At 42.5% G+C, this 26,932-nt stretch overlaps 1 protein-coding gene across 1 annotated transcript; it reads right to left on the bottom strand.

Annotated features, from left to right (window-relative positions):
• Nucleotides 1-2,613: 2,613 nt before the first annotated feature.
• PARD6B (par-6 family cell polarity regulator beta) lies at nucleotides 2,614-25,043 on the bottom strand. The gene is made up of 3 exons (XM_003815261.6): nucleotides 24,510-25,043; nucleotides 18,287-18,509; nucleotides 2,614-6,696 (listed from the first exon to the last, which is right to left on the bottom strand). Exons 1-3 carry the CDS (start codon nucleotides 24,573-24,575, stop codon nucleotides 5,867-5,869), a joined length of 1,119 nt encoding a protein of 372 aa, XP_003815309.1. The 5' UTR covers nucleotides 24,576-25,043; the 3' UTR covers nucleotides 2,614-5,866.
• Between the last annotated feature and the right edge of the window lie 1,889 nt (nucleotides 25,044-26,932).

The following is a 26,932-nucleotide window of genomic DNA, read 5'->3' as shown; positions in this document are numbered from 1 at the left end:
ACTTTTTTTTTAATATGGAGAACGAATTTGCATATTATTTATATGACTGAAAATTATTTTTAAAAAGTTATGTTTACTTACTCATGCTGTATTATCTTGTTATCCATCCCTTGGGATTATAATGAACTAGATAATAAGGGTATTAAATTTTCTTTATTTTCTATTACACAGAGAATACTGCTTTCAGAGTAAACTTAATTCCCAAAAGAGAGCTTTTTTAAGTGGAAAAACACCTATAGTTTGTAAATAAAATACAAACTCCATTGAATTTTAATATTAACTTATAAAATACAATTGTGTTGTAAAGCAACTGGATAAACACATTAGCTTTTACAATATTATCTAAGTCTTGTTTTTAGGGAAGAATTTGGTAGACATATTAAGGATCTTTTTTTTTTTTTTTTTTTTTCTGAGATGGAGTCTCACTTTGTCACCCAGGCTGGAGTGCAGTGGCGCGATCTCGGCTCACTGCAAGCTCCGCCTCCCAGGTTCACGCCATTCTCCTGCCTCAGCCTCCCGAGTAGCTGGGACTACAGGCGCCCGCCACCATGACCGGCTAATATTTTTTTGTGTGTGTTTTTAGTAGAGACGGGGTTTCACCGTGTTAGCCAGGATGGTCTTGATCTCCTGACCTCGTGATCCGCCCGCCTTGGCCTCCCAAAGTGCTGGGATTACAGGCGTGAGCCACCACGCCCGGCATTAAGGATCTTTTAACCGATTAATTTCCTTTATATTTACCTTCTAATGCCCAGACATCCACCCAATGACAGTCATTTGACTGCACATATACTTCGTTTGGGCAATGAAGACTTATTTTGGTTTCCAAAATATCTTTTCTGACAGTACTTAAGTATTTAGCATGTTAAGTGATCATAGCTAGGAGGCACTGGGTTTTGCTTTACCCTACAGATAACAGCCATCATCATCACGTGATATGCCATCACAAGATAAAAACAAAGGCTTTCCATGTTTAACAGCAAAACACTCCCAAAACTGTGCTTAGAACTCAGCTGCCAAGTCGCTGGTATACATACTTCGAAGTTAAACCCCACATCAAACTAAAAGAAGGGAAACAAAATCAGAAGTGGTTCTGTCAGTTGCTGTTAAACACTTGAGCACCTAAAGGCAGAACAGAGAGGTCTGGTTTTTGGTAAATTTTTGTAACTTTAGTTTTTCCTCAAAATCAAATTTAATCAAGCTCTTACTCAGCACTGGAAACTAGGAAGCAATAGTGATTTAAGAAGCAAATTGCAAGGCTGGGCGCGGTGGCTCACGCCTGTAATCCCAGCACTTTGGGAGGCCAAGACGGGCGGATCACGAGGTCAGGAGATCGAGACCATCCTGGCTATCCTGGCTAACACGGTGAAACCCCGTCTCTACTAAAAATACAAACAAAATTAGCAGGGCGTGGTGGCGGGCGCTTGTAGTCCCAGCTTCTCGGGAGGCTGAGGCAGGAGAATGGCGAGAACCTGGGAGGCGGAGCTTGCAGTGAGCCAAGATAGTGCCACTGCACTCCAGCCTGGGCAACAGAGTGAGACTCCATCTCAAAAAAAAAAAAAAAAACCACAAAAAAACAAAGATGCAAATTGCATTGGGGTCATTTTTTGGGAATGAAAGGGATGTTTTAATTCTGCACCATTGTTTCACGGACTCAAAACCCAGAGATGAATATCGGGTACTGAATGCAACCCAATCAAAGGTGTGAAGAGTTCTGTGTGTACGATGTTCCATTTATACTCAGGGGATTTTTAGTGTTTTTAACTTGGAGGGAAGGAATTAGGATTGTCCTATTGTCCTCTAAACTTGTTGGCAGAAGAGTTAGTGCAATGACCAACTAAGCCAATGACAGGGTGGCTAATTTGGAATTAGAAATGGCTCAGGAAAGGTTGTTCTCTCAGACCTTTTTTCTTTTTTTGAGATGGAGTCTCACCCCGTTGCCCAGGCTGGAGTGCAGTGGCGTGATCTTAGCTCACCGAAACCCTCGCCTTCCCGGTTCAAGCGATTCTCCTGCCTCAGCCTCCCAAGTAGCTGGGACTACAGGTGTGCGCCACCAAGCTCAGCTAATTTTTTTTTAATTTTTAGTAGAGACAGGGTTTCACTATGTTGGCCAGGCTGGTCTCCAACTCCTGACCTCATGATCCGCCTGCCTCAGACTCCCAAAGTGCTGGGATTACAGGCATGAGCCACCATGCCTGGCCTTTTTCTCAGACATTTTAAGTTTTTCAGTATAAATTGAATTCAATCAACATAGGCCATACTAGATAGATGGTAATACTAATTAAGTATAACTAAGTGAATTTGAATTTCAGAAGATAAGCTGTCACATTACAAACTAGTTTCAAATAATCTTAAAGATAACTTTGGGTGAATAGCTTGCATAACCTTTCACACTATCAGAATTAACCACATTTTAAAAGTTACCATCCAGCCCATAGCCATATGGTCATACACAGTTGCAAAAAGTGCACATACAATTTGGGGTCCATCTTTTAACAATTAAAAGTTAAGGAAGCAAGGATCTTGTTAAAACTCAAGGGTTTTCTCCCTACCTATTTTATATAATGGGCACCTGGTATTTGTGGGCAACTTTTCATATAATTTCAAACAAGAAAGTAGCCTTTATACAAGTCTATCTTTATTTGTAAAAAATAATATACAACTAAAGCTAATTTGATTTTTAAAATCGAAGTTCATTTAGTGATAATGTACACTTTATAATAAAATTGTAGTAAAATACTGACATTTGATAGTTATAAACAAAGTATCATTCATGTAAAAATCATGTTATAGCATGTAAAATTTAATTAGAAAATTCATAGCTCACAAAAGTACATATATTTTGTTGATAGCTCGAGAACATTATCATAAATTTACTTAAGATACAGAACAAAATTCACAGTTAGGCTTGACATTTAGTACTATAAAATTTTATGTTGGATCCACTGATACTTTTGTTAATAAGGTGCACTTGAAATAATTGATTCAGCCTACCAATGAGCTGATATTTTATCGTATAACCAGGATCTATTGGTTTTACAATATATCTAGTAATCAATTATTTCACCAATAATTTAAGAAACAGAGATCTACTTGAAAATACCATTGATAGATACCCTTAACAGGATAATTAAAATAAAAAGCACTAGCAGCTTTGATTTCCATTTCCATGAATGCGTACAAGATAAATCTGTATTTTACAGTTAAAATTTGTACAAAAAGTCAAGCCCTGAAGTAGTTTTCCCCCCAAAAGTTCTGATGTTAAAACTTAAAAAAAAAAAGAGAGAGAGGTAGTGTGTAAAAATATTTTTACTTAAAATGTTGAACCCCTGCACCACTTATATTATAAATGAAAGTTAACCTTCTACATACTAACATTATTTTGCCATTCAAGAGTCAAATTTATAAGACTCACAGAATGTTAAAGCCGGAATGCCATTAAAAATAGTATATAAATGGAAGAACTTCGGTGAATTCAACAAAAAGTACAACGTATTACATAATGTGCAGTCAGTTAATAGTTTACTGATAATATGCTTAGTGGTAATGTGAACAAAATACATTGAAGTATTCTGAGTCAAGTGATCTTCACGTAATCAAGACTTCTTCATATATATTTTACCATATAGAGATAACATCCTTCAAAACGGAGTCATTTGAATCTTCATTGTTGTAATAGCACACAATTGTTAAAAAGGTATTCATACTAGCCCTACCATAAAGTTAATTAATAAATAACTCTCCATAAGCCATAGGGAACTTATGTACTTCATAGTATTTTTAGTTTCTACATACAAGCATACCATTGTGCTTGTGCACATTGTACAATAAAATCAGGCAAGGAATTAAAGTTAGCAGCCTTACTCTTAGCTTGTTCTAAGTGGATGCACTGGAAAGTAATAAATAGCCTCATAAAATTAATAGTGATAAACTCTACCTGTCACAGGTGAATACTATGTAGTTTTCATAAAGTGTAGGCAGTGTTTCTAGAAATCCCATGAAGGAAAACCCAATTTTTTTTTTTTTGGCATAAAAAGTGCACAAGTTTGTCCTATGTGTTAAAACATCTTAATTTGGATGTATTTTTTATCCAAAATGATGCATACTTGGATGCATTAAAAGCACACCAACAAAAATACACACACTAACAATAAAAGGAATGATTTCAAATGAGACTGGGAATGGGAACAAGAATAGGTTAAAGGAGAGACTTCCATATTTCCAAAGTCAAGAGAATTGCCTTTTAAAACATAAATTATATAGCCATACAGAATTAATTTGAAAATATGAAAGCTATAGGAAGGACAAACACCAATTTGAAAAACTGTTGCAAAGTTTCATAACTCAAGAAAAGATAGCTTCCTGGCTAGGCGCTCATGCCTGCAATCCAGCACTTTGGGAGGAGATGGGCGGATCACTTGAGGTCAGGAGTTTGAGACCCACCTGACCAACATGGTGAAACTCCATCTCTACTAAAAATACAAAAAAATAAGCCAGACGTGTTGGCGCACACCTGTAATCTTAGCTACTCAGGAGGCTGAGGCAGGAGAATTGCTTGAACCCGGGAGCTGAGATTGCACCACTGCACTCCAGCCTGGGTGACAGAGACTCTGTCTCAAAACAAAACAAAACAAAAAAAAAGCTTCCTGAACTTTATAACATGGGAAGCAACTCCTAAAAACAGCCAAGTGGTTTGATTCTTAGAAACCAGAAATGCACAACTGGGCACGGTGGCTCACGCCTGTAATCCCAGCACTTTGGGAGGCCGAGGCGGGCGGATCAGGAGGTCAGGAGATCGAGACCTTCCTGGCTAACACTGCGAAACCCCGTCTCTACTAAAAATACTAAAAATTAGCCAGGCATGGTGGCGGGCGCCTGTAGTCCCAGCTACTTGGGAGGCAGAGGCGGGAGAATGGTGTGAACCCAGGAGGTGGAGCTTGCAGTGAGCCAAGATCGCGCCACTGCACTCCAGCCCGGGCGATAGAGCGAGACTCCATCTCAAAAAAAAAAAAAAAAAAAAGAAAGAAAGAAAAGAAAAGAAACTGGAAATGTACTTGAGAACATCATTTGTTACAATTTATTAGAAAGGAACATTAAAAAAACAAAAATCAAAATAGGCTGGGCATGGTGGCTCTAATCCTAGCATTTCGGGAAGCCGAGGCAGGACTGCTTAAGCCCAGGAGTTCAAGACCAACTTGGGCAACATGGCGAAACCCTGTCTCTACAAAAAATACAAAAAGTAGACAGATGTGGTGGTATGTGCCTATGGTCCCAGCTACTCAGGAGGCTGAGGTGGGAAGACTGCTTGAGCCCAGGGGATTGAGGCTGCAGAGACCTGTGATCATGCCACTGCATTCCAGTGTGGGCAACAGAGTGAGACCCAGTCACTAAAAAAAAAAAAAATCAAAATAAAATATTGGGAACATGAGACCTTTAAGAGCTGAGGTCCCCAATGTACCACAAGAGAGAATCAGACTTCACATTAGAATTTTAAAAATACAGTTAAAGGAAAAATTAACTGGGCTCTGCACAGCAGGTTAAATATGCAACCACTTCCAACAGAAATGATCTAGTCTTCTCACATAGTTCCAAGAATGTGCTTTAACATCTGATTCTCCACAGACAAAATAGCAAAAGCACGTAACTTCATCAGCAAAGGCCCCTTTGTTTTGGACTTAAATTTACCTCTGATCCACCAAAGTTTATATTAACAATTATCAAACTACTACTTTAATAATATTGTAAGCTTGCAACGTTACTCGTCTCATGCCTATTCCACGTCACTGGTCAGAGGTATATATGCTTTTAAACTAGCCAAATGTACAAGTCCTCATGGCATCCTCACTCTGAAAACATTCAAACCACGGTTTCATAATGTTATGATTGTTCCATCTTCTTCTAAGAGTTTTTGATCTGGAGCATGTGTTTCAAATTCCGTGTTTGAGCTGCTTGCTATGGCTGCTAAGCTCACTTCATTAGAGGGAATAAAGCCATTCTGTCCAGACTCAAAGCTTAGCTCTATCTGTGTTAATGACTCCAGGCTCTCAGTATTAGGAACAGCTTTTGGAATCTGCTGTGGCACTCCATTGTCTTCAATGATAATGTCATCTTCTTCGCTGTCTTCATCCTCTGGCTCAAAGCTTGGTTCAATCTGCTGTGGGTAGCCAAGAAGGCTGTTATCAGTAGACTGACCGGAACTGCCAGAAGTCCGACTGTTCCTCACAACATTATTCCTCTGGTTTGCCGGTCTCACTGTTATGATGAGGTTACGGCTATTTGCAATCATCATGTCTGTTACTTGATCAAGGCTCTTCCCTGAAACTTCTATGCCATTAACTTCTAAAACTTCATCATTAACAGCTAATAGTCCTGTACTTTGAGCCAGACCTCCTGGGACAAGCCTGGATATAAAGATCCCTGGAACCTTTTCTAAGCCATGTGGTGTTACCCTGACACTGGAGCCATCCCGGATGTAGAATCCTAGGGGTTTCTCCGTGCCGTATTTGTAAAGACGTACCCTACGATGCGTTTCTGGGAGAATATCCACGTCTATAATAGAAGACACAGGTCTAAAGTCTTGGGGCATACTAATGACTATATGTGGCTTTTTTCTATGGTTGTCAGGACGCAATACGTTGGTTAAAACATTCTTCTTCTTTATTAGCGTGTCTGTACCAAAGGCACTGTAGTCTGCTTCTTCTGTTTAAAAATAAAACAAAATAATCATAGAAATGCTGTAAAAATATCTATTCACTTGCAGCTGAATCTGTACAGAAAGGATAACTCAAAATATATTTGGTATATAAACAAACTAGCTAATAAGCTTATTCTAATCAGATCATAATCTAGTACAGTAGTAAAATGCCATACCAGAAAAAACCACTAGGTGGCCATCTCAAATACACATCACAAAATAAACCAATGTTGAAGTTAAATTTGATAGAGCTCATTCACTTTTAAACATTAAATATGGCAAATGAAACTATGATAGATCTTACATATTTTTTTTTTTTTTGAGATGGAGTCTCACTCTGTCGACCAGGCTGGAGTGCAATGGTGTGACCTCGGCTCACTGCAACTTCCGCCTCCCGGGTTCAAGCAATTCTCCTGCCTCACCCTCCCGAGTAGCTGGGACTACAGGTGTGTGCCACCAGGCCTGGCTAACTTTTTTTGTGTATTTTTAGTACAGATGGGGTTTCACTGTGTTAGCCAGGATGGTCTCGATTTCCTGACCTCATGATCCACCCGCCTCGGCCTCCCAAAGTGCTGGAATTATAGGCGTGAGCCACCGCACCTGGCCAGATCTTACATATTCTTAAACATCATTGAATATATATGTATTTTTACCTTTTTTTGAATAGGGTCTTGCTATGTTGCCCAGGCTGGTTTTGAACTCCTGGCCTCAGGAGATCCTCCCGCCTCAGCCTCTCAATGTGCTAGGAGTACAGGTGAGAGCTACTGCGTCCGGCCTTAAAACATCATTTTAAACCAGCTACTTAAAATACATTTTTCCTTCACTTGTTTAAAAAGCTTGTAATGTGGTTGGGCGTGGTGCCTCACATCTATAATCCCAGTGCTTTTTTGGGAGGCCATGGTGAGTGGATCACTTGAGCCCAGCCTGGGCAACAGCGTGAGACCCTGTCTTTATGAAAAGTAAAAAAAAATTAGCCAGGTGTGGTAGGTAGCGTCTGCCTGGAGTCCCAGCTACTTGGGAGGCTGAGATGGGAGGATGGCTTCACTCCAGGATTCAGGTCTGCAGCGCACTATGATCACTGCACTCCAGCCTCGGTAACAAAACAAAAACACGCCTGCAATTTGCATGTTTATCATATTCAACTCAAAGACTTGAAGTGGGATATTTGATTCTCAAGGTAAATCAGAGAGTAAAATCATATACCAATATCAGAGGCTGAGTGGGCAGATAATGTAATTGATGCTGATGCATATCAAACAAACACTTCGGAATTTTGGTATTCTGCAAATAAACACTCTCCCTCAGTTTTCTGTTGCTATTGTTTGAGACGGAGTCTCGCTCTGTCATCCTGGCTGGAGTGCAGAGGCATGATCTCAGCTCACTGCCACCCCCGCCTCCCAGGTTCAAGCGATTCTCCTGCCTTAGCCTCCCAAGTGGCTTGGGATTACAGGCATGTGCCACCATGCCCAGCTAATTTTTGTATTTTCAGTAGAGATGCGGTTTCACTATGTTGGCCAGGCTGGTCTTGATCGAACTCTTGACCTCAGGTGATCCACCTGCCTCAGCTTCCCAAAGTGCTGGGAATACAGGTGTGAGCCACCTCGCCCAGCAGGAATTCTTGATCTCTCATTTTCATTTTGAAAGAGGCAAAGGTGGAGTTTTAACTTTTTTCTTTACTGTGTGAAAAACTATGCATAAAGTGCAATGGTATTTTGTCCTCAGTGGTGGTGACACAGACAATAGGAAGTAGTAGGACTCTGGCAAACTGGAGAGCTCCTGCCTCATTTAGATGGCATAGCTGCTTCTCAGTTCCTGGCAGATTTTCTTCATGCCAGAAAGTCTTGTTTTTAGGCAAAATCTTCCGATCTTTAAATACTGCCACCTAATTATATAATAAACTAAAAGGGAAAACAGAACACCTAACACCAGATATGGTTAAATTATATGGCTGAAGGAAGATAGTCTATAAACAAAACATTTCATCAGAGAATGAGAGGTAAAACAGAAAATGAAACTAACAGCAGAAACAAAAGTTAAAATAGTATTTTCAAAAATAACTACAATGAGGATAAACTAAAAAGTGAAATTTACATGAATTAAAAAAAAAAACACAACAACTTCAATAATGCCTCTCCCTGGTTTTCCAGTGGCTAGGCAAAAAAAAAAAAAAAAAAAAAAAGAAAGAAAAAAAGAAAAAGAAAAGAAAAGACAACAACAAAAAATAAATGGCTTCCCTCCTCCTCCACAAAAGAAATAGTTGAAAATCCTAGTCTCAGCTGCTGCCACAGAAAACACCAATCTCACCATCTTGCGTTTGTATAGCGCTTCAACTCATATTCTCTTGTTTAATCCTAAACCCCCTCATTGCTAAACTATTATCATCTTCACTTTATAACCAATAAATTAAGGGTACAACGTAAGTTACACAGAAAGAACTAGAGCCCAGGTTTTCTTACTAGGCTAGTATCTTCCAAGTCACAATAATGAATGCCAAGTATCAATTATGTCAGAGTACGGGGAGCTTTAGTATTCTTTTCTGATGCTGCGTGAACACTCTTCAAAACCTAGTTTCAGATAAATATATAAGGTTAGGGGTACCTTATTTTTTTGGCATTTTTTTCCCCTTGGGGACACTTGTAATCATTTATAAGTATTTGCATTGGGCTCTTACAGAGACAGAAATGTATTTATAATATGGCTTTGGATATAAATCCATTGGTAAACAATCTTTTTGGCAAAAAAAACCTATCAAGAATAGTTTTCTGGTAATGTGTTTTCTCAAAATCATACATATTTGTGTTTTAAAACAATCAATAAGGAAAGCCTATATAACATTTATAAGGGAAATTCCAGACCATATAAACTGAGAACAATATTACGTTGCCTACATACCTACTCATGGGAAACCTAACCAAAATAAATTCCAAATCTGCATAATTTGGCATCACATCCAGACTCCATTTGAATGCTCTCTGCTAAATTCTCAAAAGCAATATGCCCCAGTACAAAGCCACCTTTGTTCTCCCATCTAGCTAATCAGTTTCCAGCCACTGGGAAAGAAAATATTTTGGCAGAAAGCCAGGGTTCAGGGTGTTAAAGTGTAAAGGTGAATGTCCACAAGGAATTGGAGTTGACTTTCTACCTGAACACTATCAGAGCATTAAACTCAGAATGAGATGGAAAGTTTGAAAACTTGATCATAGCAACTGTCCACTTGTATAAATTCACTTATGCAACAGTACATGATATGGGCTGATACAGCAGCACCGCATTTATCCCAAGCCTTTTCTTCAGCCAATGATCTCGGCTAACTGAACAGACAAGGATCCACCTAGGAGGCCTCCAAATAGTCAAACTGGATGTCTTACTTTCTTACACACAAATAGTGGCTGTTCTTCACTTATCCTGCAGGGCTTCCCTCTGAACCTCTTACTCTTTAAACATTAATTCTGAAAAGCCTAGTAATCTCATTCCTTTGCTCATAGAGGGTCATAAACCACACATTCAGAGCAAAGGGTAAGGATCCATTTGTGGGTGGCAGGCAGATGTAAGACATAAAAGCTTTACAGTGAGTAAAAAGCAAATCTAGGAAAAAAAAAACTTCTACATAAGCTCCATCAGTATCCCCATACAGTAACAAAACAGCAACCATTATAGTACAGTCATCAACAAAGTTCAAGATTATGCCCCACTTGAAGATCAGAGGAAGAAATCAAATAATGAAATAATGTTTTAAAATGTTCTAATCCAGGGGTTGACAACCGTTTTCTGTCAAGAGTCAGACAGTAAATGTCTAGGTATTACAGTCTATATAATCACTCTTGTAAAAGCAGCCACAGACAATCCATAAAATATTATGTGGCCAGGCATGATGGCTCATGCCTGTAATCCCAGCACTTTGGAAGGGCGAGGTGAGAGGACTGCTTGAGCTTAGTAGTTCAAGACCAGCCTGGGTAACATAGCAGGACCCTGTCTCTACAAAAATAATTTTAAAAATTAGCTGGGCATGGTGGTTTGTTTGTGCCTGTAGTCCAAGCTACTTGGGAGGCTGAAGTGGGAGGATCACTTGAGCCTGAGAGGTCGAAGCTGAAGTAAGCTAAGATGGCACCACTGCACTCCAATCTGGGCAATGGTGAGACCCTGTTCCAAGAAAATTTTATATGCAAAAGCAGCCAGCAGGCCTTAGTTTGCCAACTCTTGCTCTAATATAAAATGGTTAAATGAGATAGATCTGGCAACTTTTTTTTTTTTTTTTTTTGAGACGGAGTTTCGCTCTAGAGTGCAATGACACGATCTCGGCTCACTGCAACCTCCACCTCCTGGGTTCAAGCGATTCTCCTTCCTCAGCCTCCCGAGTAGCTGGGATTACAAGCATGCACCACCATGCCTGGCTAATTTTTGTATTAGAGACAGGGTTTCACCATGTTGGTCAGGCTGGTGGTGAACTCCTGACGTTGGGCGATCCGCCCACCTTGGCCTCCCAAAGTGCTGGGATTACAGGCGTGAGCCACTGCGCCCAGCCAGATCTGGCAACTTTAAAAAGATTAAATATCACTTAAAGCAAATTAGATATTCAAATTTTGCAGACCCCTTCATTCCTAATACAGAAAAATTAATCACCAAATATTTAACGAACACTATGTGCCAGGAATTGTGCTCTGTGGTACAGATTTGGTGAATAAAATAGGTATGGTGTCTACTTTCATGGTGCTTACAATCTAAAAGAGGAGATGGCAACTAACAAATAATTTCAAATACTCTAACTAAATTATAACAAAGGTGCTGAGAGCTATAAGCACACCATGCTGGGGAAGTATGTAAAGGGGACCTGGCCTGGCTTGTAGGAGTAAGGCAAGGCTTCTCCAGGGAAGTGATTCTGTGAGGAAAACCAGCCAGGGGCTAATAGTAGAAGGCAAGAAGAATGTTCCAGGCACAGGACTCGACAATATCCAGAAGAGGGAGGGCCAGACAAAGAAATCCAATACAGCTAGAACAGAGGGTGAAAAGCAGGAGGGAGGGAGGGAGGGAGGGAGTCAGGAGCTGAGTCAGAGGCAGCCAGGGGCCAAACAGACAAACAGGGCCTCCTGGGAAGTACCAAAGTTTACAGACTTTAGCCTAAGGGCAAAGGGAAGAAAATCAAGGATTTTAAGGGAAGACAGTGATAGTGAACTCATTTGGTTTTTCTACAAAGCTCACTCTGGCTGCAGGCTGGAGAAGGACGTGGAGCGGGAGGACAAGAAGCTACTGCAGCCAGCGCAGTGCAGTGGGTCACACTTGTAATCCCAGCACTTTGGCAGGCCGAGGTGGGCGGATTACCAGAGGTCGGGAGTTCGCGAGCAGCCTGACCAACATGGAGAAACCCCATCTCTACTAATACACAATTAGCCAGGCATGGTGGCACATGCCTGTAATCCCACCTACTCGGGAGGATGAGGCAGGAGACTCACTTGAACCCAGGAGGCGGAGGTTGCGGTGAGACGAGATCACGCCATTGCACTCCAGCCTGGGCAACAAGAGCGAGACTGCTTCTCAGAAAAAAAAAAAAAAAAAAAAAAAAAAGCTACTTCAGTAAATTTGGATGGCACCTGGCCTGGAGCAGAGGACATGGAAATGGGGAGACAAATCTGAAAAATAACTAGAACACAGTTTTAATAGGCTTGGTGACTGACTAAAAAATAGGTATGTGTCAAAGGTGACACCCACGTTTCTGTTGTGAGTAACTGGTGTCAGATACTGAGATGTTACTCCACAATTTCTTTTTTTTTTTTTTTTTTTTTGAGACGGAGTCTCGCTCTGTCGCCCAGGCTGGAGTGCAGTGGCGCGATCTAGGCTCACTGCAAGCTCCGCCTCCTGGGTTCATGCCATTCTCCTGCCTCAGCCTTCCGAGTAGCTGGGACTACAGGCGCCCGCCACCAAGCCTGGCTAATTTTTTTATATTTTTAGTAGAGACACGGTTTCACCATGCTAGCCAGGATGGTCTCGATCTCCTGATCTCGTGATTCGCCCGCCTCGGCCTCCAAAAATGCTGGGATTACAGGCTGTAATTTATTTTTTTCATTTCTGGGCCATATCTTTTGTTAAAACTATAATTTACAATTTACTACTAAAATGTATATTCCTTAGACAACTTTAAACTAAACCCTGATTCATAAAAATGTAACCTTAAAAGACATCTACAAAATAATGTCCAATGCACAAAGTCTAAGAGATGATTTAGATGCCCAGTTACCAGCATCTGGGCCACAAAGTCACATCTGTGTGAGGGCATGCCCTATGAGAGACAAAGTTTAAAGCAAAGCCTTTCTAGTGTTCCTAATAAAACTAGAATAAATCGAAGAGGTAAACATGTGTGTCTGGTGTCAATCAAAAACAGACGGTGTTATAGCAAGAGTCTGGATGTAGAGATTCTGACTAGATCTGGAGAGGGGTCTGTTCTGTAGCACATCAACAGATCCTCCACCTGGCTGATTATCAGGACTGGCTGGGAAGCTTTTAAAAATACACATTTCCCTGGCTGAATTCCAAACTGACAGGAATGACCTGAGTATTTTTAAAAGGCGCAAGCTTTAAATATTTTTAAAAAAATTTTTAGTGCACAGCAATAACCTCAACAATGAGAGCGGGAAAGTCTATTCTGTACCTTCTCTTCCCCATCTCCCGAATCAATTAGGATAAACTCTAATACTCTTAACAGGGAATGGGGGATTGGGATCCTCTGCATGAAAATAACTTTTAAGATACCAGGTTTCTTGTGTTTTGTTTTTGCTCCCATGATAACTGCTCTAGGAATAGAGTATGGGGTTTTTCTTCTAACAATAAATTGTTATAAAAATTTTTCAAGATATCCAACAACACTATCTTAAACTTCAGACTATAAAGTAGTTTACACATTGAATTGTAAGCTTTCACTTTAAAGAAATTTTAGTAGAGTATCAGATGTTAAAAGATCACATAGTTTTAAATTTTAAAATGGTTTTGCAATTTGCTTTTCAAAAATCACTTGGGGGCCAGGCGCAGTGGCTCACACCTGTAATCCCAGCACTATGAGAGGCTGAGGAGGGTGGATTACCTGAGGTCAGGAGTTTGAGACCAGCCTGGCTAACGTGGTGAAACCCTGTCTCTACTGAAAACACAAAAATTAGCCCGGCATGGTAGCACACGCTTGTAGTCCCAGCTACTTGGGAGACTGAGGCAGGAGAATCGCTTGAGCCCAGGAGGTAGAGGCTGCAGTGAGCCGAGATCACACCACTGCACTCCAGCCTGGGCAACAGAGTAAGACTCTGTCTCAAAAATAAATAAATAAATAAAATAAATCACTTGGGGCCAGGCACGGCGGCTCCCACCTGTAATCCCAGCACTTTGGGAGGCCGAGGTGGGCGGATCACTTGAGGTCAGGAGTTTGAGAACAGTCTGGCCAACATGGCAAAACCCTGTCTCTACTAAAAATACAAAAATTAGCAGGGCGTGGTGGCACGCATCTGTAGTCCCAGCCACTCTGGAAGCTGAGGCACAAGAACCTGGGAGGCGGAGGTTGCAGTGAGTGGAGGTCACGCCCCTGCATTCCAGCCTGGGTGACAGAGCAAGACTTAAAAAAAAAAAAAAAAAAAACTCAGTACATATTAAGTGTAACTTCTGCCTTACTGATGCCTAACTGAAATCAAAAAGCAAAGAAAACAGAAAATGTGCTGTAATCAAGCAGTAAAATGTAACTATACTTAATGTCATACTTTATATTAGTTCCTTGAATTAAATGTTCATTAAGGTTTACATAAAATCAGATTTCTAGTTAAGCATCTGCTCAACTTTGCTTAAAAGAAAGAGTGCGGCCGGGCGCGGTGGCTCACGCCTGTAATCCCAGCACTTTGGGAGGCCGAGACGGGCGGATCACGAAGTCAGGAGATCGAGACCATCCTGGCTAACACAGTGAAATCCCGTCTCTACTAACAATACAAAAAAAAAAAATTAGCCGGGTGTGTTGGCGGGCTCCTGTAGTCCCAGCTACTCAGAGGCTGAGGCAGGAGAATGGTGTGGAGCTTGCAGTGAGCCGAGATCGCGCCACTGCACTCCAGCCTGGGGGACAGAGCTAAACTCCGTCCCCCCTCCACAAAAAAAAGAGTGCATGCATTATAGTACACTAAGTAAGTCTGCCAGATTTAGATGCTGGGACCTGATGGTAAACAAGACAGACAGGAAACAAGTTAACATATTCTTAAATAAGATATTTCCAGGTCTTCAGAGGATGATGTGGTAAAGGTGGGAAGGTGGAGGGCTTTAGTTAGGGTAGTCAGAAGAGACTCCTCTGACAAACTTATCTGAGCTAAGCAGGAGGAGGCAGACGTGGGAAGAACTGAGGGTGAAGTGTCCTTAAGAATAACCAAGCATAAGAGCACAGAAACAGAAACAAGCTCACGGCTGGGTGCAGTGGCTCACACCTGTAATCCCAGAACACTTCGAGGCCAAGACGGGTGGATCACCTGAGGTCAGGAGTTCGAGACCAGCCTGGCCAACATGGTGACACCCCATCTCTACTAAAAATACAAAAATTAGCCAGGCATGGTGGCACGCACCTGTAGTCTCAGCTACTCAGGAGGCTGAGGCAGGACAATCACTTGAACCTGGGAAGCAGAGGTTGCAGTGAGCCGAGATTGCACCACTGCACTCCAGCCTGGGTGACAGAGCAAGACTCCATCTCAAAAAAAAAAAAAAAAAAAAAGAAACAAGCTCATCAAGTCTGAGGAACAGGAAGGAAGCCAGTGTGGCTGACTGTGATGAGGGAGTGAGAGAATGAGGGAAGATGAGGTTGGGAAGTCCAAATCAGAAGGGATTTTATTCTGGTTGCAATGGGAAATCATCAGAGGGTTTTAAGCAGGAATGAACTGACTACCTACTTTCATTTTTGCTAAAGTCATATTTGTATTAAATTTATATTTTTAAAATCTAAAATATTTCTGTTGAATTGCCTATTTCTAAATCAAATTCTAAGGGCCATCAATTATATTGGACATTTTACCATTAATACATAGAAAACATTTGCACATAGAAACATATTTCTAAGTTGTAATTCCTATGACAACAATAAAAACCATCAAAGGTCTCGATAAAAATTATACCACCAATAAATAAAAACTTAGAAAGGAAATAAAAGATAACTACCCTTAAAAGATGTTAGGATTAATTCCCTAATCATGCAAGAGTATAATTCCATTAACAAAACATGTGGTGGTATAACTCAACTGTCATAATCTTTCTAACAAAGGGGATAATCCAACAAAATTCTGTCAGATGGCAATACTTTAAAAACCCACTCTATATTTGAATGCACATCCAAACAGCAACTAACTTTTTAAAGAAAATTACAATTGCTAACAAGAAAGGCCTATTATTCAACCATAATTATTTAAATTCTTCCTCCTTTTCCAGCACTCTATATATAGCTTTCCAAGGTTCTATCCATGGTCTTCATCTCAGATAGCCTTTATGTCTACTCCCAAAATTTTAACTATCACTTTTCAAAAAGCTTGCAAATCTAACTAGTTTTTGGATTTCTACCCTGAACTTTTGTCTACCATTTCTAATCTCCTGAATGATTGGTTAAGATTATTTGTCCTAAGACAAAATTCATAATTTTCTTTTCCAAATCAATCTACTCTGCTTGTTCATGACACTGTCCCAGCTGTCAGACTCAAACCATCAAGATATGCTCTGCTGGACTCTCCTTCACTGCAAAGCAGCCACAGTGAGTGCAATGACTCCCAAGTATTTCCCCTCCTACCTTCCCGCCACTGCCTCCTCCCCTCCCCCCACCCTTCCCCTCTACTTCTAGGCCAGTCTCCTCACTTCTTTACTGCCTGCTCCTGGCTCTCTACTGTAAGACTGCTGCCCACTCCAATTCATCCTGAACAGCCAACTGAATCTTCCTAAGGTCACACTCTCATTATATCGCATTCCTGTTAATTACCTTTGAGATCCATCTCAGGAAACTTTGGGAACATTAATTTGTGTGTGAAAGTATTTTGTAAAATAGTCAAGTGATATAGGCAGAGGTTATCCTTGGAGGTTTATTTTGTTGGTGGACTTTAGTTCCTCCAAACCCAGGAAAGCAAAGATACATAATCAGTGGAATTCCAGAGCCCTGGGAGTGGTCTAATGCTTATCAATTGATTAGAAATAGTTTTCACCTTCAAAGATAATCCCTACCCATTCTCTCAAGCTACTTTCTTTTCAAAAAAATTTTTTTGAGGAGTCTTGCTCTGTTGCCCAGGCTGGAGTGCAGTGGTGCGATCTCAGCTCACTGCAACCTCCACCTCCTGGCTGATTCTCCTGCCTCAGCCTCCTGAATAGCTGGGATTACAGACATGTGCCACCATGCCCAGCTAATTTTTGTATTTTTAGTAGAGATGGGGTTTCACCATGTTAGCCATGCTAGTCATGAACTCCTGACCTCAGATGATCCGCCCACCTCCACCTCCCAAAGTGCTGGGATTACACACGTGAGCCACCAAGCCTGGCCGCTCTCAAGCTACTTTCTGGGTTGGCTTATAAATACCGTAAGTCTTTAATTTATCCCAATACCAGGCTTGATGCTCTCATGCTGGCTTCCCAAACCACTTCATTTACAATTAAGAAAGGAATAAATGGTACATACCATAATAAGCCCTACCCTGCCTATCTGCAGACACACATACATACACACACAGAGGCTACGAGATTAAAAAAAAAAAGTTTTAGGACTCAAAATACATTTGAAAATTCTTGGCTGAGCATGGTGGCTCATGCCTATAATCCCAGCACTTTGAGAGGCAGGGACTGGAGGATCACCGGAGACCAGGCAACATAGTAAGACCCAGTCTTTACAAAAAAAGAAAGAAAGAAAGTTATTGCCAAATAGTGATTTCAATTTTTTTGGAAGACTAATTAATATCAGTGTTTACATCCCTCCATAATAGTAACTTCCCACCTCATTTTCCAGATAATTAACTAGTTTTATACAATTTCTTTAAAAAGTATCCTAAAAGTAAAAGAAAGAAAGTATTTACTGGGTGCTTACTATAAGCCAGGGCACTGCACTTAGCTCATTTAATCCTCATAGTAATTCTACAATATATTATAATCTTTCTATAGGTGCAGACATTGAGACTCAGGAAGATTAAATGGCTTTGTTTCTGGTATTTATTAACTGGTAAATACAGCCTTTGAAAGTTGGTTGCCACCAAAAAACAGGAATGCTTTGGATTCCAAAGTCACACTCTTTTCACATTTTTCTGAGTGGAGAATAATCCATTTGATAAAGTGAAGATTCAATAAATTCCCAATATTCAATAAATTCCCAATTTCTACTTAAGGAAAAATAAAACCAAAGAGGTTAACACAAAAGTAACTAGAAATATAAATTTTCTAAAGTACACTTAGTGAAGCATAAAGATATTAATTAAACCAACAATATCACAAATGTTTTAACCCACATGTTAGTTAACATAAGAAGATTCACACAAAATGTTTATTCACTAAGTTTGTGGCAAAGTCTGGGTATCCTTTCAGTGGGGAAAATACACTATTTCTATTTCTAACACAATTTTTCTAAACAGTGATACTTACCCTTCTTTTGTATAAATATCCTAAGCAGTGGATTGGCCGTTGAAACAGCTTTGTGATAATTATCATCATTATTTATAGGTAGTAAGTCTCCATGGATGTCTGCATAGCCTACCAAAACGTCAACATTGGGGATCTTATGAACATGTTGTAGTAATCCATAAAACTCCTCAAATTTTCCAGGTTTTGATCTTTCCAGCGAAAACCGACGAAATTCAGCTCCAAACTATAAACGTAACAAACATATTACTTAAAAAAAAAAAAAAAAGTAAAAGGACCCAATTTGAAAATGCATGCCATAGAAAAATTAACGAGCAGAGCAAGTATTTTTAATTAAGGAAAGATTGTCTATTGTGAAGAACCTTACTATCAGGGATTTTAAAAAGCCTAAGAAAGGCACAAGAATGTGCCTCCTGACTGCTGTGTCTCTGAAGAGCATTCCTTTCAAGAGAGGCAGGCACAACTCTATCCCTGGGGTACCTAGGCCTTACTGCGGACTGTTCTGCATAGTGACTCAGCTCAAACCCTGTCTGGAGCCCAGACTCTGACGGCAATGCTCTCCTCAGGTGCATTATGGGGTACCAAAGACTTGTCCAAGTCCTTATTTTGACCAAAGGAAAGCATTTAAGTGTCCTCCCCCATAAATGGAACTAGGATTTCATGGTATGTGGTAAGAATCAACAGCAAAATATACAAAAAGAACTGTGAGCTACGTGGCGTTAAGGTATGATCTTCCCTATGTTAATGCAGAAAAAAATAAGCTTCAGTAATACATCAAATGTATGTCCTATAACTATCCAATTAACGCACAAAGTGTTTATGTGTTTGGCACAGTGCTAGGCCCTAGAGATTGAAAGCCTCGAGCCTGCTCCAGAAGCTCACCAATTAGTGGGTAAAGAGAATAATTACTTCAGGGAGGTATTAAGAGATCACACAAATGGGGCGGAATGGGGAGGAAGACAGCCTCCATCATGCCCAATACTTACCTTCACAGTTCTGATTCTGAAGTCTGTTTCCCTACACTTCTGTTTTCCCAATGTCAAATAATTAAAAGTGACTCTTATTCAACACTAAGAACTGAGGCCAGGCGTGATGGCTCACATCTGTAATCCCAGCACTTTGGGAGGCTGAGGCGGGAGGATCACAAGGTCAGGAGTTCGAAACCAGCCTAGCCAACATGGCAAAACCCGTCTCTACTAAAAATACAAAAATTAGCCAGGTGTGGTGGCACATGCCTGTAGTCCCAACTACTCAGGAGGCTGAGGCAGGAGACTCTCTTGAATCTGGGAGGCAGAGGTTGCAGTGAGCCGAGATCATGCCACTGTACTCCAGCCCGGGCAACAGAGCAAGACTCTGTCTCAAAAAAGAAAAAAAAAAAAAAAAAACCAAAACACTAAGGACTGGCTTCATCTAGTCCATGATAAACAGGATTTATAACACTGTGGGAATAACGTGGCATTTCCTCAAACGTGGAAACCTAAGAAAAGTTAATCTGCCTTCCTCAAAAAGTGTCCCAGTCATGTAAGTTTGAGAAATGCTACATAATTATGCTCTTGGGAATCACTGCGGAGACCAGCACTTTAAAGGCTCATTTAAGCCCTATGTTGGTTTTTAAAAATATTTAAACGAACGTTTGCCTAATGTGTTTAACCACCGAACTCATATTTCTTCCACCTATCTATTACTAGCAAGAAATACTAATGTAAAAATATTATGTCCCAGAGAAAAAAGGAAAAGAGAAATACTGTTGGGACAGCCTTAAGCATCATGTAGAGAAAGCCCCTACCATAATAATTTGAGTTTACAAATATGTCACTTCATTTTCCCAAAGGTCCCATGGGACATCTGGATTCACTGGTTTTGCTCTATCTAAAGTTCATCTGCTCTGCTTACACCCATACTCCTCAGTGGTTTTAACATCAAAACTCACTAAAAACACCTCTTACCTCTAACAAAAAATTAAAATAGTTCCCAAAACACATTCCTGAAACATAAACACTAACATCTGTCAAGAAAATAAGGTGACTCATACCTAAGGCTCTCAAAAAGTGTAGTCACACCTTCACATTTCAAAGTAAATAAAAACTCAGGGAACACCCTTCATATCAGTTAGTCTCATGATGTTATCAAAGTCACAGTTTCTCCTCCATTTTCTTTATTCTGGTATCACAACATGAAGTTGCTAGTGCTTGCTGATTCATCCATAGGGTTTATCACTTCCCCTGATGTATGAATGGGAATAACATCTGATCATTTAACATTTTAGGGCTTCAATGTTTTTGTTAAAGCTTTTGGATGAAATTTCTTCGCTCAAGATTTTCTCTTGCTTAACTGTTATGATAAAAACAATAAAAAATTGTATGGCTTCATGGTATATTTGCACTTTTGCCAATATTGGCATGGGAAAAAAAAACCCAAGAGAAATTGTTATGCTTCTTGCAACACAACAATAGGATTAAGGGAACTTTTTACATGAACAAAAACACTAAGAGACAAAATTAAGATTCAATCAGCAATTATTCACTTGTGAACCATTTACAACTGTTTCATAGCCTAGTTTGCCCTAGCCATCCAGAATGTGTGTGGACTCCCTTCCCCCAGTGTCTGTTGGTACATTCTAGAAATGCAAACTTAATTTTCATAGTCTATTTGCCTATGAATAATAATTAGGAAATTTTATGCCTCAAAGACTGTTCCAGGGTTATTAAAGGACATCATCAAGATTATTGATTAAGAATCTTCCCAACACTAGAGATACAATTAGGAAGATAAATCAGTTACCAAAGAAAAGTCACATACTAGCTGGTACCACAAATTGAACTATAGGTATATTTACATTCTCCATTCTTTTATCATTACTATTTTTCCCTTCCACGTGTGAAGATAATAATGTTGACACTACTGCTTTATTGCATTTTTTTATTTTTTTGAGACAGAGTCTCCCTCTGTCACCCAGGCTGGAGTGCAGTGGCGCAATCTCGGCTCACTGCAACCTCCGCCTCCCAGGTTCAAGCAATTCTCCTGCATCAGCCTCCGGAGTAGCTGGGATTACAGGCATACGCCATCACGCCCCACTAATTTTTATATTTTTAGTAGATGCAGGGTTTCACCGTGTTGGCCAGGCTGGTCTTGAACTCCTGACCTCAGGTGATCCGCCCGCCTTGCCCTCCCAAAGTGCTAGGATTACAGGTGTGAGCCACCATGCCTGGCCAACATTACTGTTTATATGAAGAAAAAGAGATCCTAAAAATGGACCGGAACCCAGTGTGGTGGCTAATGCCTATAATCCAAACACTTTGGGAGGCCTAGGTGGGAATATCACTTGAGCTCAGGAGTTAGAGACCAGCATGACCAACATGGCAAAACCCTGTCTCTAAAAAGATTTAAAAAAATTGAAAATAGTAAGAGAAAAATGGACCAGCTAGGTGCAGTGGCTCACGCCTGTAGTCCCAGTACTTTGAGAGGTAGAGACGGGTGGATCACTAGAGCTCAGGTGTTCAAGATCAGACTGGGCAACATGGAGAGACCCCATCTCTACAAAATAAATAAATAAATAAATAAATAAGCTGGGTGTAGTGGTGCACGCCTGTAGTCTTGCTACTCAGGAGGCTGAAATCGGAGAATCGCTTGAGCTCAGGAGGTTGAGGCTGCAGTGAGCCGTGATCGTGCCATTGTACTCCAGCCCCGGTGACAGAGCAAGATCCTGTCTCAAAAAAAAAAAAGGACCGGCACACTACCTAGTTTTGGTTATAAACTCTTAGCAATCAGTTTTGTAAAAAGCTGTGGTATCACTAAAGCAATGTCAAAGAAAATACTGTTTCAAAAACCCTTCCAAATATTTTTTAAATGGTTAAGGTGACAAATGTTTCAATCTACTGAAAATAAATGTATCAGCAATATATATTTGAAACATATAAGGTGTCATAGACATACCAGAAACACTCACTACCTATATCTTGCCTATTTGTCAACAGCTAGAATAGTGGGACCGACTTCATTCAGCACATGTTCCTAGAATCAGTGTATGATTCTATTTAAAAGACACAGTTCGCTGAAAGTGCAGTATGGCAGTTCAAATATACAACATGTAGTTTAGACAGAAGTAAGTGAAAGATTCACAAATCAGTTGACAAGAGAAAGGCAAAAAGCCTGAAATTCCAGTTTTAAAGCACTCAAGGTTTCTTAGTACTAGAGATAAATTACTATTTGATTATATTTATCAGTATACTTAGAATTCCTACTCATTTTTTTCTGTGGAAAAAAATTAAAGACTTGCTACCAAGATTAGGGCTATAAACTTAAAATTTTAAGATTATGCAATATCACAAGTGTTTTTCTTTCCATAACCTCAACTCCCACAAATCCAAACTAGACTTATAACAAAAATGCCATAAGAAGGTTCAACCACTGGGCATGGAACCTCTACTGCCACCATACCGCTAAAGGAAAAGTTCTGCTATGTATTTTGGGTCATCTTAACGCTATAGCTCAAGCAAGTCACTTCAATTTGCTATGCTGTGCACAGAGGACACATGGACATGCACATTCCTTAAATTGCTGTAACTACACGTCTTTTCTTACTAATTCTGAAACTAGTGCCAATCGTCATGTAAGTGCCAAACCGTTTTTTTGTTTTGTTTTGTTTTTTTTTTTTGAGATGGAGTTTTGCTCTTGTTGCCCAGGCTGGAGTGCAATGGTGCAAACTTGGCTCACTGCAACCTCCACCTCCCGGATTCAAGCGATTCTCCTGCCTCAGCCTCTCAAGTAGCTGGGATTACAGGCATGTGCCACCACGGCCGACTAAAAATTTTTTGTATTTTTAGTAGAGATGGGGTTTCATCATGTTGGCCAGGCTGGTCTGGCACTCCTGACCTCAGGTGATCCACCCGCCTCGGCCTCCCAAAGTGCTGGGGTTACAGGCGTGAGCCATCGCGCCCAGACTCAAATCACATTTTTTAATGATGTTACAAACGAATGTCGATTTTCTCGATGTGATTCTCAGTTACAGAAACTTACAGAACTTTGCTTATCAAACCTAGACAATAAAACTATTCTACCTAGAGGCTCTAGGAAGCTTTCCTTACTCCACTGTACCTCACTCAAATCACTCCTTGATTTTACATACTCCTTAGTAGTCTTACAATCTATGATGCTCCATTACTTTTTTTTTTTGAAATTGATATACTTTCAATTTTCTCCTTTTCTGTGTTTTGGCCTTCTCAATTCTATTTTAAATGTTCTCAGGGCCCAGCCAGTGTCCTGTTTTGTATTCTGCAATGTCTAGAAGTTATTAAAAAGGCATGAAGGCTTTGCAAAAAAACAGCTTGAGGAAGTCATAACCTTTCTAAGCCTCAGTCTTCTCAGAGAATTGGGCTAGATTATCTAAGCTCCTTTTAACTCTTCAACTCAAGAAACGCTTGCTGAAAGTGTTCCCTTGGCTGCCGATCACCTTCAAATTCCAGCTCAAAACCCCCTTTGGAAGGCATTCCCTAACTAATCCCTCCCTACAGACTACCCTGCTCACCGAGCCTTGAGATTTAGAAATTCAGTGAATACCGAAGTAATTATCAGCAGATTGGCATACCGTTGGTCAAGGGGAAAAGCACTTGATGTGAGTAGGTAGCAGGATGGAATGAAAAGAGCATCTAGAGTCAAACTGTAAAGTGCTACTCCAACGTAAGGTGATAGTACTAATTTTACAGATTAAATGCATACCAAAGTTAGTGCTAGAAAGAGCGTCAGCAGGAAGCAAAGCGAACTTTTAAAGGGCTGTTTAGTTCACTGGGCTCTCTCCTTCGCCACTCGATGCGCCCCTTAACCACAGAAAGTGGGAACAACGGGGTGGTCCAGGGCCCTTTACTCACAGCCCAGCAGGGAGGATTCTCCTACACCTTTTGAGCAGCCTCGCATTTCACTCAGTGTGTGCCATCCTTGGATATACCTTGGCCCCTACTCCCGTCCGTGAACACGGGAATGAGATTTACGGAATGAGATTAAATGCTGGACTAGGTCTTCTTCCTGCCGGGGCCAGGGGAGGACATTAGCGCCCCCTGACCCCCGCCACCCCCTCCTCGGCAAGTTTATTACCCACAGTCTCCCGACCGCACCGTCCAGACCCCGGGGCAGCTCAGCCCGTCGCCTCCCCCGGCGCTCCGAGCCTGGCCCGGCCTCTCCCAGGCCCCGGCCCCCCAGGCCCGCCGCTCCGCCCAGCCCGGGCCCCGCGCACCTTGCTCTTCACCTCCATGGTGCCCAGGCAGCCGCTGCCCGCCCCGTGCCGGTGGCTGCGGTTCATGCTGAACGCCGAGCCCCGCGACGGCCTCCTCCGGCCGGGCGGCCCCTCAGGAGCGCGGGGAGCGAGTGCGCGACTGGGGATCTCGGAAAGCGGTTGCGGCCCGGGCGCCTCCTCACAGGCACCTGCAGAGGGGGCGGCCGCAGCTCCGGCGTCCGCGCTGAGCTCCACTCCACCAGCTGCTCACACGGCGGGACCGAGGGTCGGACTGGTGGCGCGGCAGGCTGGGAAGCAGCTCCCTCCCTCCGGGCCCCGGCGGCGACGGCGACAGCGCTGGAGGAGAGGAGGGGGCGGAGCGGAGGCCACAGGCGCCGCAACCTCTCTCTCTGCCGCCTCCCCCGCGAGCCCGCGCGCGCGCACCCGAGCGGGCCACAGCCGCGGCGCGTGCGCGCGCTCACCTGCAGCCCCCGAAGATGCCGCAATCCCTCGCGTTCCGCCCACACCCAATAGAAAGCGCGCACCTGCGCCCGCGGCGCCAACCAATCGATACACGCCTCGCGCGGTGCGTGGGCGGGCTGCCTCCTCAAAACCCCGCCTACCACCGCACGATTGGTCCTGCGCTACGAGGGAGGGGCGGGATCACCTGAAGCCATGGCCCTCCGCCCCGCTTCAGGCCGGAGGGCCAGAAGGCGCATGCGCGGGTTCTGGAGTTTCCGCCCCGGGAAGGCACGCGGGGAGGCCGGCCGGAAGCGCGAGCGCACCTGAAGAAGGGCTCGGCTGGGTGGGCCTTTTGCGCACGCGCGAGCGCGCGCCTGGTTGCCCGGCTCCGCCGGGGCTCGCGCCGCTTGGCGCGCGCCAGTCACACGCACGGTCTAGGGGATTGGATGCGCCGCCCGGCCGGTTGCCGAGGCGCCGCGGGGCTATTCGGTTCCAGCCGGGCCCCCTTCCCGCTTCCACTTTGGGATGCTGCAGCCCCCAACGACGCCCCTCCACCGCCCCTTATCGTTGCTTAGGCGTCCCGCTGCAACTCTTGGTTGCAAAATTCAAGTTTTCCCGCCTCTGCGGCGGTTGCTGGGGGAGAAGCTTAGGGCTCTCTTGGCTTGATTTTGTCCGAAGAGACTCTGCACGCCTTAAGTCCGTCAGGTCGAGAGGGAAGGAAAGTGGGCTGAGGCGCGGGAAGGCTCCTTGCAGGCCCAGCCTCCCTGAGGATTTCTAGTTCAGTCTTTCAGGGCTTTTTTTTTTTTTTTTTCTTTAAAAGTCTTCCTTTTCCCTCCTCCCGCCATTCCTTGGCCATTCGCTGTTTCTACAAATGACAGCCTCTAGGTTGTGTTCGTTTCCCGGAGTGACCAAGCTGTGTCCCAGAGCAACAAAACGCTGAATCCTCCTCTCTGAACGTCTCAGAGCCCGGCCTCTCTTCACACAGACCCTGTTGGTCATGGGGAGGAGAGGAGAAGACTGAAGCTTTTGGCTGGAGGAGATTCCCAGGTCCCAAGGTCTCCCTGTGGGACCTGGGAATCCAAGAGCTGTTGAAACCTGCAAGCCAGGAAGGGGACAGGGGAATGGAGGTGGAGGGGAAGGTCCAACCTGAGATTTGGCAAGAAGAGTGGTTAGGGTACCTTCCTCCCCTCATCTCCCTGCCCACCTCGGAGGCCTCCTAACACTTGTACCCCTGTTGCCCAGCACTTGTGACAAGTTCCAGGTTTCCCATTTTTGTGTGCATCTGAGTTTTGTGAGTAATCTGCCACCAGCCTAGAATGAAAGCTCCCGAAGGCGCAGGGACGGCTTGTGCTTTGCTGGCATTGAGTGGCACAGAACCCGACTCCCAGCGGGTACTCAGATGGGTCTTTGCTGGGTGCTGCCACTGAGGGTGTCCCTTCTGCAGGCTCTTTGCCCCACTTGGGTTCAAAGGCGAGAAGCTCATTTTTTTTCCCTCTGGAGGATTCAGGTAACCAGACGTTTTGTGGGAGGATTTAAGGTTTTTCTGGCCACCTGTGGCAGCACAGGTGGAAAGGACACCAATCGAAGCTGTATAATAAATAAGCAAGCTGCCTCCACCCCCTGTTTGAAAGCACATAGGAGGTGACTCAAGTTCAGCCGGAAATAAAGTGCATGTCAGGGCCTGTAACTCCCCTGTTTGGACTAGCACAGCAGTTCCCAACCTTTTTGTTTTCAAGACCCCTTTACACTATTAAAAATCATGGAGGACCCCAAAGTACTTTGTTTATGTGTAATGTCTTTCAATATTTATCTTAGAATTAAAACGGATGTGTCCAAAACATGGGAGTACACAAGCATGCATTCCAACAGTCATCAGAGTGATGATGTCATCACATGTCTTGTCCCTTCTGGAAAACTCCATTGTATACTCGTGAGACAATGGGAATGATGAGAACAAATGACGTCTTAGTTTTGTGAAAGCA

This window comes from Pan paniscus, chromosome 21 (assembly GCF_029289425.2).
Source record: "Pan paniscus chromosome 21, NHGRI_mPanPan1-v2.0_pri, whole genome shotgun sequence".
Taxonomy (NCBI): Eukaryota; Metazoa; Chordata; class Mammalia; order Primates; family Hominidae; genus Pan; species Pan paniscus.
This window is presented reverse-complemented; position numbering and strand designations above follow the sequence as displayed.